Source organism: Diadema antillarum, unplaced genomic scaffold (assembly GCF_040938485.1).
Source record: "Diadema antillarum isolate AM-2024a unplaced genomic scaffold, OU_Dant_1.0 seq00001536_RagTag, whole genome shotgun sequence".
NCBI classification, from domain to species: domain Eukaryota; kingdom Metazoa; phylum Echinodermata; class Echinoidea; order Diadematoida; family Diadematidae; genus Diadema; species Diadema antillarum.
The window spans coordinates 57,302-72,393 of record NW_027272268.1 but is presented as its reverse complement, the minus strand read 5'-3'; the positions used below and the strand labels follow the sequence as shown (position 1 = coordinate 72,393).

At 37.6% G+C, this 15,092-nt stretch overlaps 1 protein-coding gene across 1 annotated transcript in view; it reads right to left on the bottom strand.

The window, feature by feature from the left end:
* Positions 1 to 3,673: 3,673 nt before the first annotated feature.
* The window catches only part of LOC139710485 (E3 ubiquitin-protein ligase pellino homolog 1-like), a 66,118-nt gene continuing 54,699 nt past the window's right edge, over positions 3,674 to 15,092 (bottom strand). The window contains exons 8-11 of the mRNA XM_071622400.1: positions 7,309 to 7,416; positions 6,062 to 6,181; positions 5,359 to 5,474; positions 3,674 to 3,912 (exon numbers count right to left, since the gene is read on the bottom strand). Of these exons, the coding sequence (XP_071478501.1) occupies positions 3,786 to 3,912; positions 5,359 to 5,474; positions 6,062 to 6,181; positions 7,309 to 7,416 (471 nt within the window). The 3' untranslated portion in view covers positions 3,674 to 3,785. The remainder of the gene's footprint in view (positions 3,913 to 5,358; positions 5,475 to 6,061; positions 6,182 to 7,308; positions 7,417 to 15,092) is intronic.

Genomic DNA, 15,092 nt, shown 5'->3' with positions numbered 1-15,092 from the left:
ATACAGGAGGAAAGTCTGTACAAAGTATCTCCGTTATATGTCTGTGCAGTCAAGTTTATCTTTGACTGTTTGCTTTTTCCATGCAGCAAATTTTGCATCAATTTTTAGACAAAAGATCTTGTTTTTCAATCATTTTCAAATTCTCTTATTCAGAAAACCATTAATGAAAACTGGCAATACTCAAGCAATTGGAGAAATAATTCAAAATCAATATTTTCTTGGGAAAATATCACTGACATTAAGTATTTGTGAATGCAAAATGTATAAATCACAGCTGAGACAATGAGAGAGTACACAATGACCTCTATAACATTCATGGCATGTCTTTCTCATGCTAATTTACCATCAAGAGTTTATTGGCCCAATATCTGAGGCAAACCCCCTTTCCCCCCATCTCTTTAGTGAGAGGCAGGGTATTAATACCTACATGTATTCATTCAACACACATTCAACCCTACAATATCATAGAGAAGGCAGCAAGAAGCAAAAAATATTCTCTCATTGAGGTGTATGGCAAGTCAGAGATAAAAACATCCTCTGTTGGACTCGACAAAAATTGATGCATATATGTTTCTTTATCTGTGGAGGTATGGATGCTATCAAATAACTGTGTGTCTGTTTCATATGTAATGTCCCATATTAACCTATATTCAGTTTTAGAACATTTACACCAATTTAGCAATTTTACTTAAATCACACATCAAGATATGCTACCCCTGGTAAATAAATCAATAAGATATAATTGCCGCACTACATTGGAATTGCAATAAACAGTTAGGGATGGTTTTGCATTGACATCAGAAGTTTGTAGAGCAAAGGCACACAAAGTTGGTCATGACATGAAGACAAAGCACACGGCTGACTCTCCAGGATCACACAGGAACCCTAAATGGGACACAACCTTCTTACTATCCTGTTTTATGGTACCACAGAGTGACCTGCTGGCATACCATGGAGCAACTGAGAAGTTCCTCTGGTGGTATTTAATGCTGCTTAGGGGGTCAAATCCTTGACCCCAAGCCTGGACAAGTTTCTAGATGACAAAATCTTAAAGGAGACTATCAGCACAATATTGTACAGAGAAGTTCCCTTTACTGAATGAGAAAATGAGAACTGTATTAGCGGTAGTTTGCAGGAGGGTTATTTAAGATTATGAGAAAAGTGAACGTATAGATAATGCATGGCAAATTGAAATATGGCAAATTGAAATTTGCCATGAAACATGGCAAATTGAAATATGACAGCTGCCACCATCTGGATATTGTTGTAAGTTGCCATCACAAGGGTCTCCCATTTTACACTTTCTTGCCATTTGCAAGAATTACTCATGATTTAACACCATGTAGCCAAGTTGAAATAGAGAAAAGAATGAAAATGCTACAAAAAAGGACCTTGCTACATGAAAATGTGTTTGATTGATTGTGACAATAGAATACAAGCTCTTTAGTGTACAGATGTATGGTTCTGATTGGCTGATATCCCTTGAGTTTACATGTTGATAGTCATTTTGTCTTTTTCTGTGATCAATCACATTATTTGATGTAAGAGGACCAAACTTTATTGCAAATCTCATCCAGTAACTTTCTACAGTAGCTTGTTGCATATATCATCAAGAACTTCATTTCAATTAATTTGGACTATCTTGCGGAGACCAAATACAACTTCATTTCACTTCATTTGGACTATGCAGAGACCAAAAATACAGACAAATAATGCAATGTGTGGGTAGCACATCTACACATACTCGTAACAACTTGTAGCTTTCACAAGGACCAGCCCTGGACTCACTTCAAGCCATTTTTCAATAGTCCCATACACTGAAAAATTGTGCAAGTTTAAAAAAACCAACCCTTTCTCTGCAATATCGTCAATTACAAATCACAACAGCATCATCCATCTCAACCAGTGTCACTCTTTCCCTAAGCACCCAAATTGGCTTCGCACTCCATTTCAGTGTAGTTTGTATGCAAGCTAGAGTCAACTCCAAAGTTACACAGAAGTATATTATGCATCATATTCTTCGTGTCCAACATATATCACACATTATATCCTCACGTACAACACATACAGTGTATACCAACATTGCAAGGGGGTCCCTTCTTATTTCAGCCAGAAATATATTGACAAATTCAACTCTTTACTGCAGCAAAGCATCTCACTCAGTGCCAAGGAAATTTTCTGGTAACTTTTCTATCTTTTTTTTTTCCAGCACCACTATTCTTCAACAAACACATCAATTTGTCCATCTTGTATTTCAAGATAACATCTCTCCTTTGCAAATAAATTATGGCAGACAGGAGAAGGTCCAGTTGCATGTATGAGTTGCACATAACTGCATGTTTTAAAACAACAACAACAACAACACACAACTTGTAACTTGAAACATTCTCATTGGCTGATTGCCACATTGCTTCCATTAGCTGCCCTATGATTGGCTGCCAACTCCATGCCCACGGCAGCCATGGAGACGAGGAGTTAAGCTCAGTGTGGCCTCATGGTGTCCCCTTCACCTGGTATGTTACTCATCAGCATATGAGGGTCTTTTGAGGCATGACCACTTTCTCTCAAGACAACTTGAAGAAACTCCTTCTGATGTGTGTAAAATGTCTCTGTATTTCCACTTCTCCTCTCTGAATGGGGAAAACACAGCAATTGCGAATGCAATCACAAAGATGGCTTAAAACACACTGTGTGTGAAAAGTCCATGGGGAACACTAGGTTATCTACATCATAGTGCACTGATAGGAGAGTGAAAGAAAAGAGTCAATGGAAAAAGGGATTACAAGACTAGCTGAAAACACTGATTTGCTGTATCTAGCATGTTAGAATGAGCCTTGTTTGAAACAGACTTTGAATTTCATGCCTGCTCTATTCTCACTGAATTTTAAGAACTTTACTAGGATTTCATTTTTTTATTTTCAGAGAGGAATTTTCAAAAGCCCAATTTTCCTTTCTGTCCCTAGTAAATCATTTCTTGTTGTATGAACACACTCTATGTCTCATCAACCATTGATTGTCATTCTTCATCTTAGGTTACATCTAAGCTGTTATATAAGATGTGTTAGTTCTGGTATTAAACTATGTCAGTGACATTTGATATGGTTGTGAAAGAAAAAAAAACAAACCCAACACTATTATGACATCAACGAGTACAGCTTGGAATGCATTCCACAGCAATGATTTCAAAATATAATGAAAGCTTGTCTCATTTTAGTAGGTACACACTGTCAGTATGTAACACTTAATCAATATAAACAAATTATTAATGCAATCTGCTAAAGGATCCTCCAAATCACCAGATCAATTACCTACCTAAGACTTACACACAATCTTGCAGCAATCACATGAGATACACATATTCTTGCAGTGAAGTTGCACATCTGCAGTTTGTTTACACCATCCAATGTCCTACCACATTAATTCCCTCACTGAGGGCACCCTGTATCATCTAAAAATCTTTCACCAACTACTCCAGTCACTGTAGTAGACCAAGAGAGCATAAGTCCACTGTGGTGAGAGGCTCTTCCATGCAGGGGAATGCCACACTCAAAAAGCATTATAGCGCCCTCAGTGTTCACTTGCTAAAGACACTCTTAGAGTGTCACAAGTTTAGTCACAGAATAAAGTCCAGTGCATTCCTGTGAGAGGATCCGCCACAGAGCACTGTTCCGGTGGATAGGATGAGAGGCAAGGTTAGGGCCATCTGGTCACCAGTGGATGGACCATTCGGCGCTGGGACTGTGGGAGCCAGACGACGGGGGTGGACGATGGGCCTTGACGAGGGCCTAATCGATGGCCTCCTGGAAGATGAGTTTGATGTAGCCCTGGTCACCACTGAGGGCAGTGGCACAGAAGGGACAGGCAGCCTGGAATGCATGGGTGCCGTGGGGCAAGGGCACTTGAGACCAGTATCTGGAGAAATTTATTGGGGGAAAAACATACAGGAAGTGAACCTTACATTGAAGTCCTCCTACAGAAGTCCATTATTCTATAATCTGAATTTTAAAAAATAAAATGATTCATAAAGTCCTTCCCTCATAATTGAGAAATGACATACACCATTGTACATTGCGAGTTAAACAGACCTCCCAACCTTTCTGTCTGAAAAGTAGGTATGATTTGGCTCAAATGTAGGAAAGAAAGAGCAGTTCCCATAGGAGTGTGTAGGAAAATTATTAAGAAAAATAGGAAACTCCTATTGAAGCAAGAGCTGGGAATGGCAAAAATTCAGATTCTTTCCTCCAAATTCAGAATGGTTGGGAGGTGTACAGAATACCAGAAGTTCCTTATGGATAACAGCATCGGTTAGTCCTCACTAAAACCCTTGTTTTGGCATTCAAAGCATCGCATGTGGGTACAATGCAATTCAAACATGCCACTTGGTAAAGTTTTGATTTACAGTAGCTTCGGCCATATGAAATTAGCATTCTTTCCCTAATCACACTTTATCAATATGAAATCAAGGGTTATCACTGTGATATAAAGTGACGACACTGTCATAAATACTGGTATGTTGATTGCATAGATGCAGGAAGTAGAGAAACCTTGATTGCAATGTGCAAAAAGTGAATCACAGCTTGTACTCTATATTTAAATTTACCATCAGATCATATTTCATGACTTGATTTGGAGATCCTCATTATGGGTGTGAATTGCTAGAAATGAAGAGTAACTAGAGAAGCACTCTGAGAGCGTAGACCTCCGCCAAGCATGCAAATCATTTTCACCACTGATCTTGTTCTTCCATAGAGATATCAGTAATTTCCACCCATACGTACTTATAGCATTGTGTGCTGAAAGTTGCCTGATTTCCCAATATAGAAGCCTTTGTTACGTCATAAGCCCTCAGCTGCACGGCGCGCCTCACCCCAGCAGAAACTAGAGCACGCACTTTAGTGCGCGCATGCAAACCTCAAGTTCATTGACCCTACCTGAAAAAATATCAAAATCCTTCATAAATCCCCCCAAAATTCTCGGATCACTACCAAAAGTTAATCGTTTGTTACTCGTGTCATTCTCAACCTTTCCTGCAAGTTTCATTCCAATCCGTTCACTACTTTTTGAGTTATTTTGCACACGGACAAACTCACTAACAAACCAACGGTAACGAAAACATAACCTCCCCCCTTGGCGGAGGTAATAAGCCTCTGATCAGACCACTCAGAACACTAGAAAAAACCCATGAGGTACATGGGGTGTGCACACAACTTGTATGCCAAAAACACTGACATATTAACCCGTTGAGGACGGTTTGATTTTGTTACAACACTCATTTCCCATTTCCCATATATGCTTGCCAGAGTGTACTTTGGACTTGTCCTGAACGGGTTAATGTGTGGGAGCGAGAGATAGACTTACTTGGCAGTTTTCTCTGAGCACACATGGCCGCAAGGACAGAAGGCGTGAGTGGACGCTCCCTGGTCCACATAGAAGCTGGCTTCATTACCCATGATGAGAGCCTCATACTGTCCCACCTGGGGGAAGGGGATCAAAACACATCTCATCAGGGGTGTATTACAAACCCTGCATAAAGTCATCTACTCATTACATTGTAAGTTCACTTCTCTTACAGATATTTAAAACTGTATTCCTGTCACTATCATCTACTACCTGGTGTATTTAACTGGATTTTCTGTTTCTGTTTAATTGACTCTTCCAAATAATTGATGAGTAACAAGCATTTCTAAGAAAGATATGATCCCCACTGTCCTCCACAATGAAATGATATTATGCCCACACTGAAACTACAGAGAAAAATTGGACATAAAGAAGGTTCAACAATATGGCACAGAAAAATGAAATATATCTGTACAGATATGAAAAGACAAGACTTCACTTGCATCACATCAATAAATTCCCACTACTTGCTATAAACCGCATGATATTCACTACCTTGAGTATGCACATGGAAACTCTTGACAGTAATTCTGAGAAATTAACTAGTTCATAGTTTAGATCGGCCTTGAAAGAGCTGAGATAAAAATGCACAAAACGTAACAATAAAAAATAAGACAAAAAAAACAACATGATTTCTCCACTACTGACAAATGTTCAGTCTTACTTCTCTACACATTGGACACATTCTCTCTGTGTTCTTCTGTGTCTCTTTACTGTTCCACACGTGGTAGCCGTGCACGTGGCCACATTTCAGGTAGGCATACGGCTGCTTCTCTTCCATAATCTGAATGAGGAATACAAATGCATTAACGGCATAATTTACCATTTGCAGATGAAACAAAACCCCAGCATTAGTGCTTCAAAATAGTTCTAAAAATTTGAACCAGTATAATCAATGTTAAGTATTGTTACATATACAAAATGGGAACAATAGTTATAAAAAAAATGTTTCCACATTAAACTGCCTACAGTTATGGTTTAATGAGAAAAATAGAGATATCTCCTTATATTTTAGGCTTTATTGCATAATATTATATGGTAGGATGTTTTGTGATACAACTGACCTACACATATGCATCAAAAGTGATATCTTGAACATTTCATTAAATCAATTCATTGCTCCCAAAGGTAAAAAGGGACCTTTAATACCACTGGCATAGTCCAAGAGGGAACATTACACTTAGAAATGTAACCTTATACATCAATGGTACTAAGGAATGTCAGCCAACAATGGAGAGTAAACATAAAGTAGATACAGATTTTCCTTATGCTATCGCATAATATCATATCATGGTCTAATTCTTAGTGTTTGCTTTATTGTCACAAATTCTTAAACCGTTGAGGACGAGTCCCGAGTATACGTGGGCTGGGGTCGAAGGGAAACGCGTGTTGTAGCAAAATCAGTCCATCCTCAATGGGTTAATATCAATGAATTGACCAAAGTGTGTGAAAGTCCCTGAAATGATTGGGGTAAGCTCTTACTTTTACAATAACTTGTATCCTGGTATCATTTGCTGCATTAGCTGGACTGACAAAACAATATACTGTAAAATCACTTTGTTTGATATGATGTAAACAGAACAGGGCCATGTTTACAAATGCAAACTGAATTAAGAAGACCAAGTATTAATGGTTAATGACAACCCCGATAATAAAATGTTTCATATTTGTCAGACAGGAATTCTCAGCTTGTAATTCATCAGTGATCAGAACCCTATTGCTTACAATGACAGAAACTTGTAACAGAAACTATATAAGTAACAGCCAAAAACTTCATAGATATCATGTGCTTGTTGCCATCGTATATAGTGTTATTGAGTTACTACTGGGAGGTGTTGAATTCTTTCCTTCTCAGAATACACGCATGACTGGGGGTGATGTACATGGATGTTTCCTTTGAGAGAAACTTACCTTTGAATGCTGGCGATACTTGGGTAAGACTAGAGTGTTGAAACCAATAGGACACTGAGGTCTCGTATCATTGATGTCTTGCCGTAGTCTCTCTAGATGTCTTTGTGTCTGTGAGTGAGAACAATCAAATAACAATGATTACAAAGCAATATGACAGATAGGCTCTTAAATGTAAACCCCTAACCCACACACACACACACACACACACACACACACACACACACACACACAAAGTCTCAAATTCCAATCTTTCAGTGGCATACAATGGACTCTTGCCACATCTATTGTTTCAGTTTCTTTTGCTATGGACTCCAAGCTTTGGTTTCTTCATTTGTCTAAATATGAGCCATGTTTTATTTACCTATTCATGCAGCACTGCATCTATTTTAGTAAATGGTTTTTATGCTTTCCATTGTATTTTGATACTCTTTTTTCCAATATTGATATGTATTGTATTGTGTTGTAAAATATGAAGTTTGAATATTTACATTCAAAAATTCAAATTCATATACAAAACAGTTTCTAATGTATAGCTATTGTATGGCTCTGTTCTTAAGGGATATGAATACAACTACTGGTAATAATCTAATATCACACTCTCCCAAGGTTTCTTCAGATAAACAGGGTACAGGAAACCATTGTGCTTGAGCTCATAGTCCTTTAGATCTAAACTTCTGTACTTGGACTTAGATTTCTCATGAAAAACAGCTTGGAATGATACAAAATGAATACAGGGAATGATTAGAAATCACCTATTAAACAAGTCAAATATTACAATTGGCATTCATATGAAATGGCATAATATTTTGAATTTTCATATGACTTTAAATGACTCTCCATACTCTCAAAAACACAAATGAACAAGTAAAACAGACACGATTTCTCGCAATAGCTCTGAGGGAAAATGACAGGCGATTCCTGACAATAGTTGTGAGGTAAAATGACAGCCGATTCCACAGAGGAAGTGACAGCCAAAAACACAATCTGACGCTGTGGAAGGAAATCAGACACTGACGATGGTCTGATTCTAGTTTGAGGACATAACAAGGATTGACTCAGATATGACTGGCTTGTGACAGGTCTAAACCTGAATTTCAAAACAATAACACCGACGCATCACTTGCCACCAAATGGACAATGTCAAATGACATTCCATGGTGTGAGGGCTTTTCGTTTCAGAATGTATACGGGCAATTCAGTTTTGCTCAAAACTAGACGTGTCCTGCTATCTGACTGCACTATGTACTATGATAATCATGTCTTCACATTCCATGCTGTAATAGTGACCTATGTGGCTTTAAGTGTATGGTATTAGTATCTCCTACTGACTCAAAAACATAATTAGTCATAGTCGTGCAATACAAGGACACATTACATTTCTGATGATATTATGTCAGATACACGCCAATTACTAATCAACTCCAGTTAACAACATAAACTGACATTCCAAACGTAATTTTCTCAAAAGAGTTTGTAACAAATCTAATTGATTATCTTGTTATGATGCTGTCATGAATTCATCACATAGGAGGTTTGATAAATGTTTTGTGATATCGATATCAAATCAAAATTAAACAAGTATTTGAGTCAGAATCTGACCTGACCCTTTCATTGTGACGTAAATCTGATCAGATAGAAGTGATATCATACCAAGTCAGCACTTGGAAAAAATATCTTGAAACAAAAAATGGAATATTTTTAATGTGATCCTTTGACCCCTGACCCTACAGAGATTCTGCCCTAGACCAGAGTTAACTGATCTTTCATATTTCATATATTTCAGCTGTGTACAAATGAATGTACTGTGTCTGCAAAATGTTACATTTGACCCAAAGCATAGCTTCATTTCACTCATAATGTTGGTGGCAAAACTGTCTTATCACTATACAACCCTTCTGAGGTTTGATTGTATAACACTCTAATCAACGTGTTTTGAGTCATCATTCAAAATAATCCAGACGGATAGCCATGAAGTACTATATTTGTGGCAAAATTTAAAGTGGGAACATGGAAAAAATGAAATGGTTCATTTCCATTTGAACATTATTATCATCATAATTATTTATTTTTGCTTGTCTTGTAAAGTCAATGGAAGATTTCTCTATCTTCGAAATCCAGGGAGCAATTACGTTTAACATACGGAATAGCTTTCTAGAACTCTGTTCACATTCATAACAGATGAATACATATTCTGTTTGTCTGTAGACAATATTCTGGATGTAAAAGAGGATTATACCTATTTGTATTTGAAGGAAACTATCTAGCAAAAGTATAAACATAGCCACTCCATACAAGCAATCACAAAAAACAGGATATTGATACAGTCAAAGTGTGAGTGAACATGTACGCTGATACCAAATGAATGTATTTCTGGTAAACAATAGGGACGTGCAGAATCACAATTCAGAAGTCACTATACAAATTATAGGTCTGGCATGGCCTTTAATAAACAACATGGATATCTGATCTGTCCTATGTCATGGCACTGATCTGTCTCTGGAAAGCTAGAAAACAGAGGAAAACCAAGTGTCAATGATCATCATCCCTGTCACACATTCCCTCAGGGTGTTCAGACGCAAAAAAAAAAAAAAAATCATACTAGAACGGTATAGCTATACCAAAACGGTATAGCTATACGTTTAATTTATACGTCTGAACACTGACTAACGAAATGACGTATAACGACAAGACGGTCAGAGCATCGTTTCGGACCAGAACTCGATAACGAATCAGCATTCCATCATGTCCATTATGCGTCTGAATGTATGGCGACCACAGAACGGTATAACTGGGCAGGGCTTAATGGCAACGCGCACGGAAGGTGGCCCCATAGCTGTCACTCATTGACCACAAATGCATGCCCAATGGGAAACTGCACATCTATATGACATTTTCTAGAACAGTCGAGATTAGCATCTGAACGGTCTGTCAGCTATACAATGATTCTTTATACGTCGTTTCTTTATCGAGTCTTGGTATAAACTGTCTTGCGTCTGAACAAGGGGCCTGTCCTACACCAGAACTGGATAGACTCACGACTAGTTTTGATTGACCAGGAAAGGGGTTGAGTGGGGTTATCACCTCCCTGTCAGCGACAAATTGGGCAATAAAAATATTTTCCCTCTTATCTCACTTTCCAGCAAACACATGTGGTGTCATATCCCTGCAATCTTCCTCCTCGCTTTTGTCATACCTAACACAGAAACAATTCCAGCGAGCTTTCGTGGGATGCAGCGTACAAGGGGTGGCATGTCGACTCCAGGAAACGGGATGCCAGGATTTCCAACTATGGGTTCAAGGATCCCTCTTACATAGAATTCCCAAGGAAACGTGATCATGATGAGATTGACATCAATAATTCAGGATGTTCAGTCAGGGAACCGTGAATAACATGCCAGGATCTTCCCTCACGGAAGCTGTCAACATTATCCTTTACTTCTACTCCATCCCCATCCACACACACATACACCAAACATAAATAAATAAACAAATAATTAGATAGACAAAAATGTTCAACAAAAAGGAATGTACCTCCCCATTGCAACTACCAAGGACTTCTCAGATCAATCTGTGATAAGAGTTTTGTTTTAAACATTCAAATGCTGTGAGAGTAAGAATCAATGGGAGATTTCATTGAACTCTAAAATATTACAAATCTTTTCTTCAGCTGATCTACAAGGTAACTCAAACTCAATTTTGAAAAAAAAAAACCAACCAAACAAACAAGTGTGAGGGTACTTGCCAAGAGGTGAAATCAGTGTTTAAACATGGACTTTTGAGAACATATCACAAAAGCTGCATAGCAAAAAGCAGCCAAGGCTGTGTGTGTTGCATATTTTCAGCAACATACTAATATTTTGAGGGTGGGGGATGCAAGGGTGGGTTTTGGCAGGGGATTTCAAAATTGGGCAAGTACTGTAAACATGGTTATTTTCACATGAGTAATTTTTCATGCTTGGCTGGGTGAGATGAATTTCGCTTGTTTTTAATTCCACAGAATCAAGACATTTATTAGTGAAACATATGGAATGCAAAAATATTCGCATGTTTTTATTTTTGCGCTGGTTTCTGGTCGAAAATTTCTACACCGCGAAAATTTCCACTTTTACATTACTTGAGGCATTAAGCCATCTGGGTATTGAAAGAGCAAATAGACCTCCTTTTTGTGAACTGGTAAAGCCATCAACGCTCCATTTTTTTTGAATCGATGTGGTTTATACCCCATTTGTACACCAGTTTATACTCCATTCTGATCATTTAATATTAGCCATGATATATCTCCTTCCTTTTCTCTTTTTCTTCTTCTTCATATGGTGCAATGTGCCCAGTTGCTGACTATTGCTTGTCACGGACTGCAAGGGTGTCAGCATCATTCACCCATTTTCTGGTGTAGGTGTGTCAGACAGACCATTTCACAGGGTTAGCACCCTGCTCTTTGCGAGGAAGTGAAGTGAGATCTTTGCATGTGTGAGTCGTGACTCCATCACACACAGATCCTCCATTCAATGGCCTATCCGAGAGACAGTGTTGTGCCTTTTAAAGGAAACTAAAGCCCAAATACAACTGTGGATTGAGTGAAAGCAGCAAAACTAGTTGAACACATCAGTGAACATCAGTGAAAGTTTGAAGAAAATCTGACAACCAATTCAAAAGTTATGAATTTTTAGTGTTTTGGTGCTGTCACCGCTACATAAGAAGACTACTACAGTTCATGACATCATTATGGACAACAATATATTAAAAGAAAATATAAGAAGCATTCCGCAAAATTTCATTTCCTGTGAAAAGTACACATTCCCTTGACTTGTAACTGACACACATTAAGTGCAATATTATTCCCCAGCTTTCTGAAAGATATAAGTCAAATGTTCTTTCATTATGGAAGAAAAGTGAAATGTGTTGAATTTTCTTCATATATTTAGGTGATACGCTATCAGCGTATCACCTATTGTGATTGTCAAAATTTCTCTTTTTTTTTATTCTTCTTTCTTTCTGCCACATTTTGTGTCGTCAATATCTCAACAATGACATTACGGAATAACATAACATTTTCAGTCAACATGTCTCATAACAATATCTAGCCACAATAAGGTTTTCATGACAGTAACATATCTATGACGTCATCTAGGCGCCATTTTGTGATTTTCGGACCTTGTCACATGATCGATCATAACTTCATAACTAGATATCATTTCTGTATCATTTTCGGTGGACATAAAGTTCAGGTCAGGCTCTATCTTACGTTTTAACGCTAGTTACCAAGGTCATCATTACGCGCGCGTTTGCGCGCGTCAAAATTTTAAAAGGCTCAAAACGACTTCCCAATGGGAAATCTCGAAGTTTCAGACAATTCTAAGCGTTTCAAACATTTTCTCGCGTGCGCGTCCGTCCGCGCAATTTCGCGCGCAGAGGGCGTAACCAACATGAAAATGCAATTTTTTTGACTGATTTGGATTTCTGATACTTTGAGTAACAATATCCATTGATTTCCGATCGATTTTGACCTATAACAAAGGAATGCACTGGCGTCAAAGTTGAAATTCCGCGCGCGCGTCTTTCTGCAAATATAGTGAAAAAACATGTTTTTGTTTATGTCGCCATAGCTCTTTAAATCGTCCATTGACCCTATATTTCTATTGCATATTACAAAAGCATATGAATTGGAAATAACGTTTCAAGTACCAATATTGCCAGGAAAACTCATGACGTCATCATATCATCATCTGAAATCAAAAAAGTGGAATTAATTTTTTTGAGGTACTCTTTCTGACATTCATTTACTCGTATCTCTATTGTTTAAGCTTAATATCACCCCAAATTCAGATATGTTTTACTTTGAACATTTGCCTTTCAAGTCCATGTCATGGTTTTGAAATTTGATGACGTCATCATACTTTAAATTGTGATTAAAGGTAAAGACGCAAAATCGGACAAGTTTACGTGTTATGTCTATGGGAGGTGATTTTTTTAAAAACCATACATTGACTTGACAACGTTTAAGCACCTTTATCTCAGATGATTTTGCTTCATTTCCTCTGAAAATGAAGTATGTTTTAGCTGTGACAATAAGCTGCAGTAATCATGCATTTTATTCTTTGAAATCTCCTCATCAGGTTGACAATTTTGCAATTTAAAACTGAAAATGAGAATGGAATGCGGACGAAACGATTCCTGATTCATCTTTCACGTACATAAGTTTACGTTCCTCTAATTTTCTCGTCGAGACGTATGGCCGAGTGGTTAGAGGTGTCGTCACAGAAACGTGAGGTTGCACACGTACGGGTTCGAACCTCACAAGAGCACGAAAGAAAATAATATTTTTTTTTTACTTTTTTTCTTCAATGGAGTACTACACCTTCGTCCATGTAGAAGTCACATTCGCATGTAAACACACCTATACGCACACACTCACACAGTATCCCTTTGTTTATCGTTGGAGACTGCATTGCTTCGACTGCTGCAAAATATTGCAGGCTGGGCTTTTCAAGCTGATCATGGTATATTGTAACAAAATGAAATTTGTTCATATCAATTCAGTAACACAATGTAGTCGTGGTTACTTTGTGCTGATTTTATACATGTAAGAAGCTATACATTGTAAAAAAAGGTATTTGAATTGTTCCTTTAAGTCAGTCTTCTGTATTGATGATTATTTGTCAATTAGTGGTTTTTGTGGAGTTTCAGATAATGATAAAAAGTATGTATGATAAGTGCAGCGATACTTTCTACAGTTAGTTCAAAGTTGTGTTACAGAGGTTTGATACATACATTTAGCATTGTGTTTGTGTGTCCACGTGTGTATACAGGTTGGCCATATGGCACATTCTAGACAATAAATCTTAATTAATTAGCAAACGCGATCAGCTATGGAACTGAATATGGTACTAATGTATGATGTTCATGATTCTCATTAAACTGTGACGAGTTTAAAGAGATAGCTTAACTGTGTGTAAAAATAAAGCAATAATAAGGAAATTTTAAGGGAATTTGATAACCATGCCTATAATAATTTCATACAGGTACTAATAGCTGCCTCATATTCGTGTGATTGATCGTCATGTCAATAGCAAACTGACAACGTACGATTATTATATTATACATTAAACAACTGTCTTTCAAATCCATATCGATGTTTTCTAGTTTGATGACGTCATCATACTTTAAATTGTGATAAAAGTAAAGACACAAAATCGGACAAGTTTACGTGTTATGTCTATGGGAGGTGATTTTTTTTTAAAACCATGCATTGACTTGACAACGTTTAAGCACCTCTATCTCAGCTGATTTTGCTTCATTTCCTCTGAAACTTTAGTATGTTGTAGCTGAGACAATAAGCTGCAGTAATCATGCATTTTATTCTTTGAAATCTCCTCATCAGATTGACAATTTTGCAGTTTAAAACTGAAAATGAAAATGGAACGTGGACAAAACGATTCCTCATGTATCTTTCACATACATAAGTTTACGTTCCCCATATTTTCTCGTCGAGACGTATGGCCGAGTGGCTAAAGGCGACGTCTCAGAGACGTAAGGTTGCGGGTTGGAACCCCACAAGATCACGAAACAAAATACTTAGCTATTTAACTTTTTTTTCTTCAATTTTGTATTACATATTCGTCCATGTAGAAATCACGTACGTATATAAACGCACCTATACACACACACAGACACACACACACACGCCATATCCCTCTTTTTTGTGTGTTGGAGACCACATTGCTTCGACTACAGCACAATTTTGCAGGTTGACTTTGTCAAACCGATCATAGTATGTAATGACGACG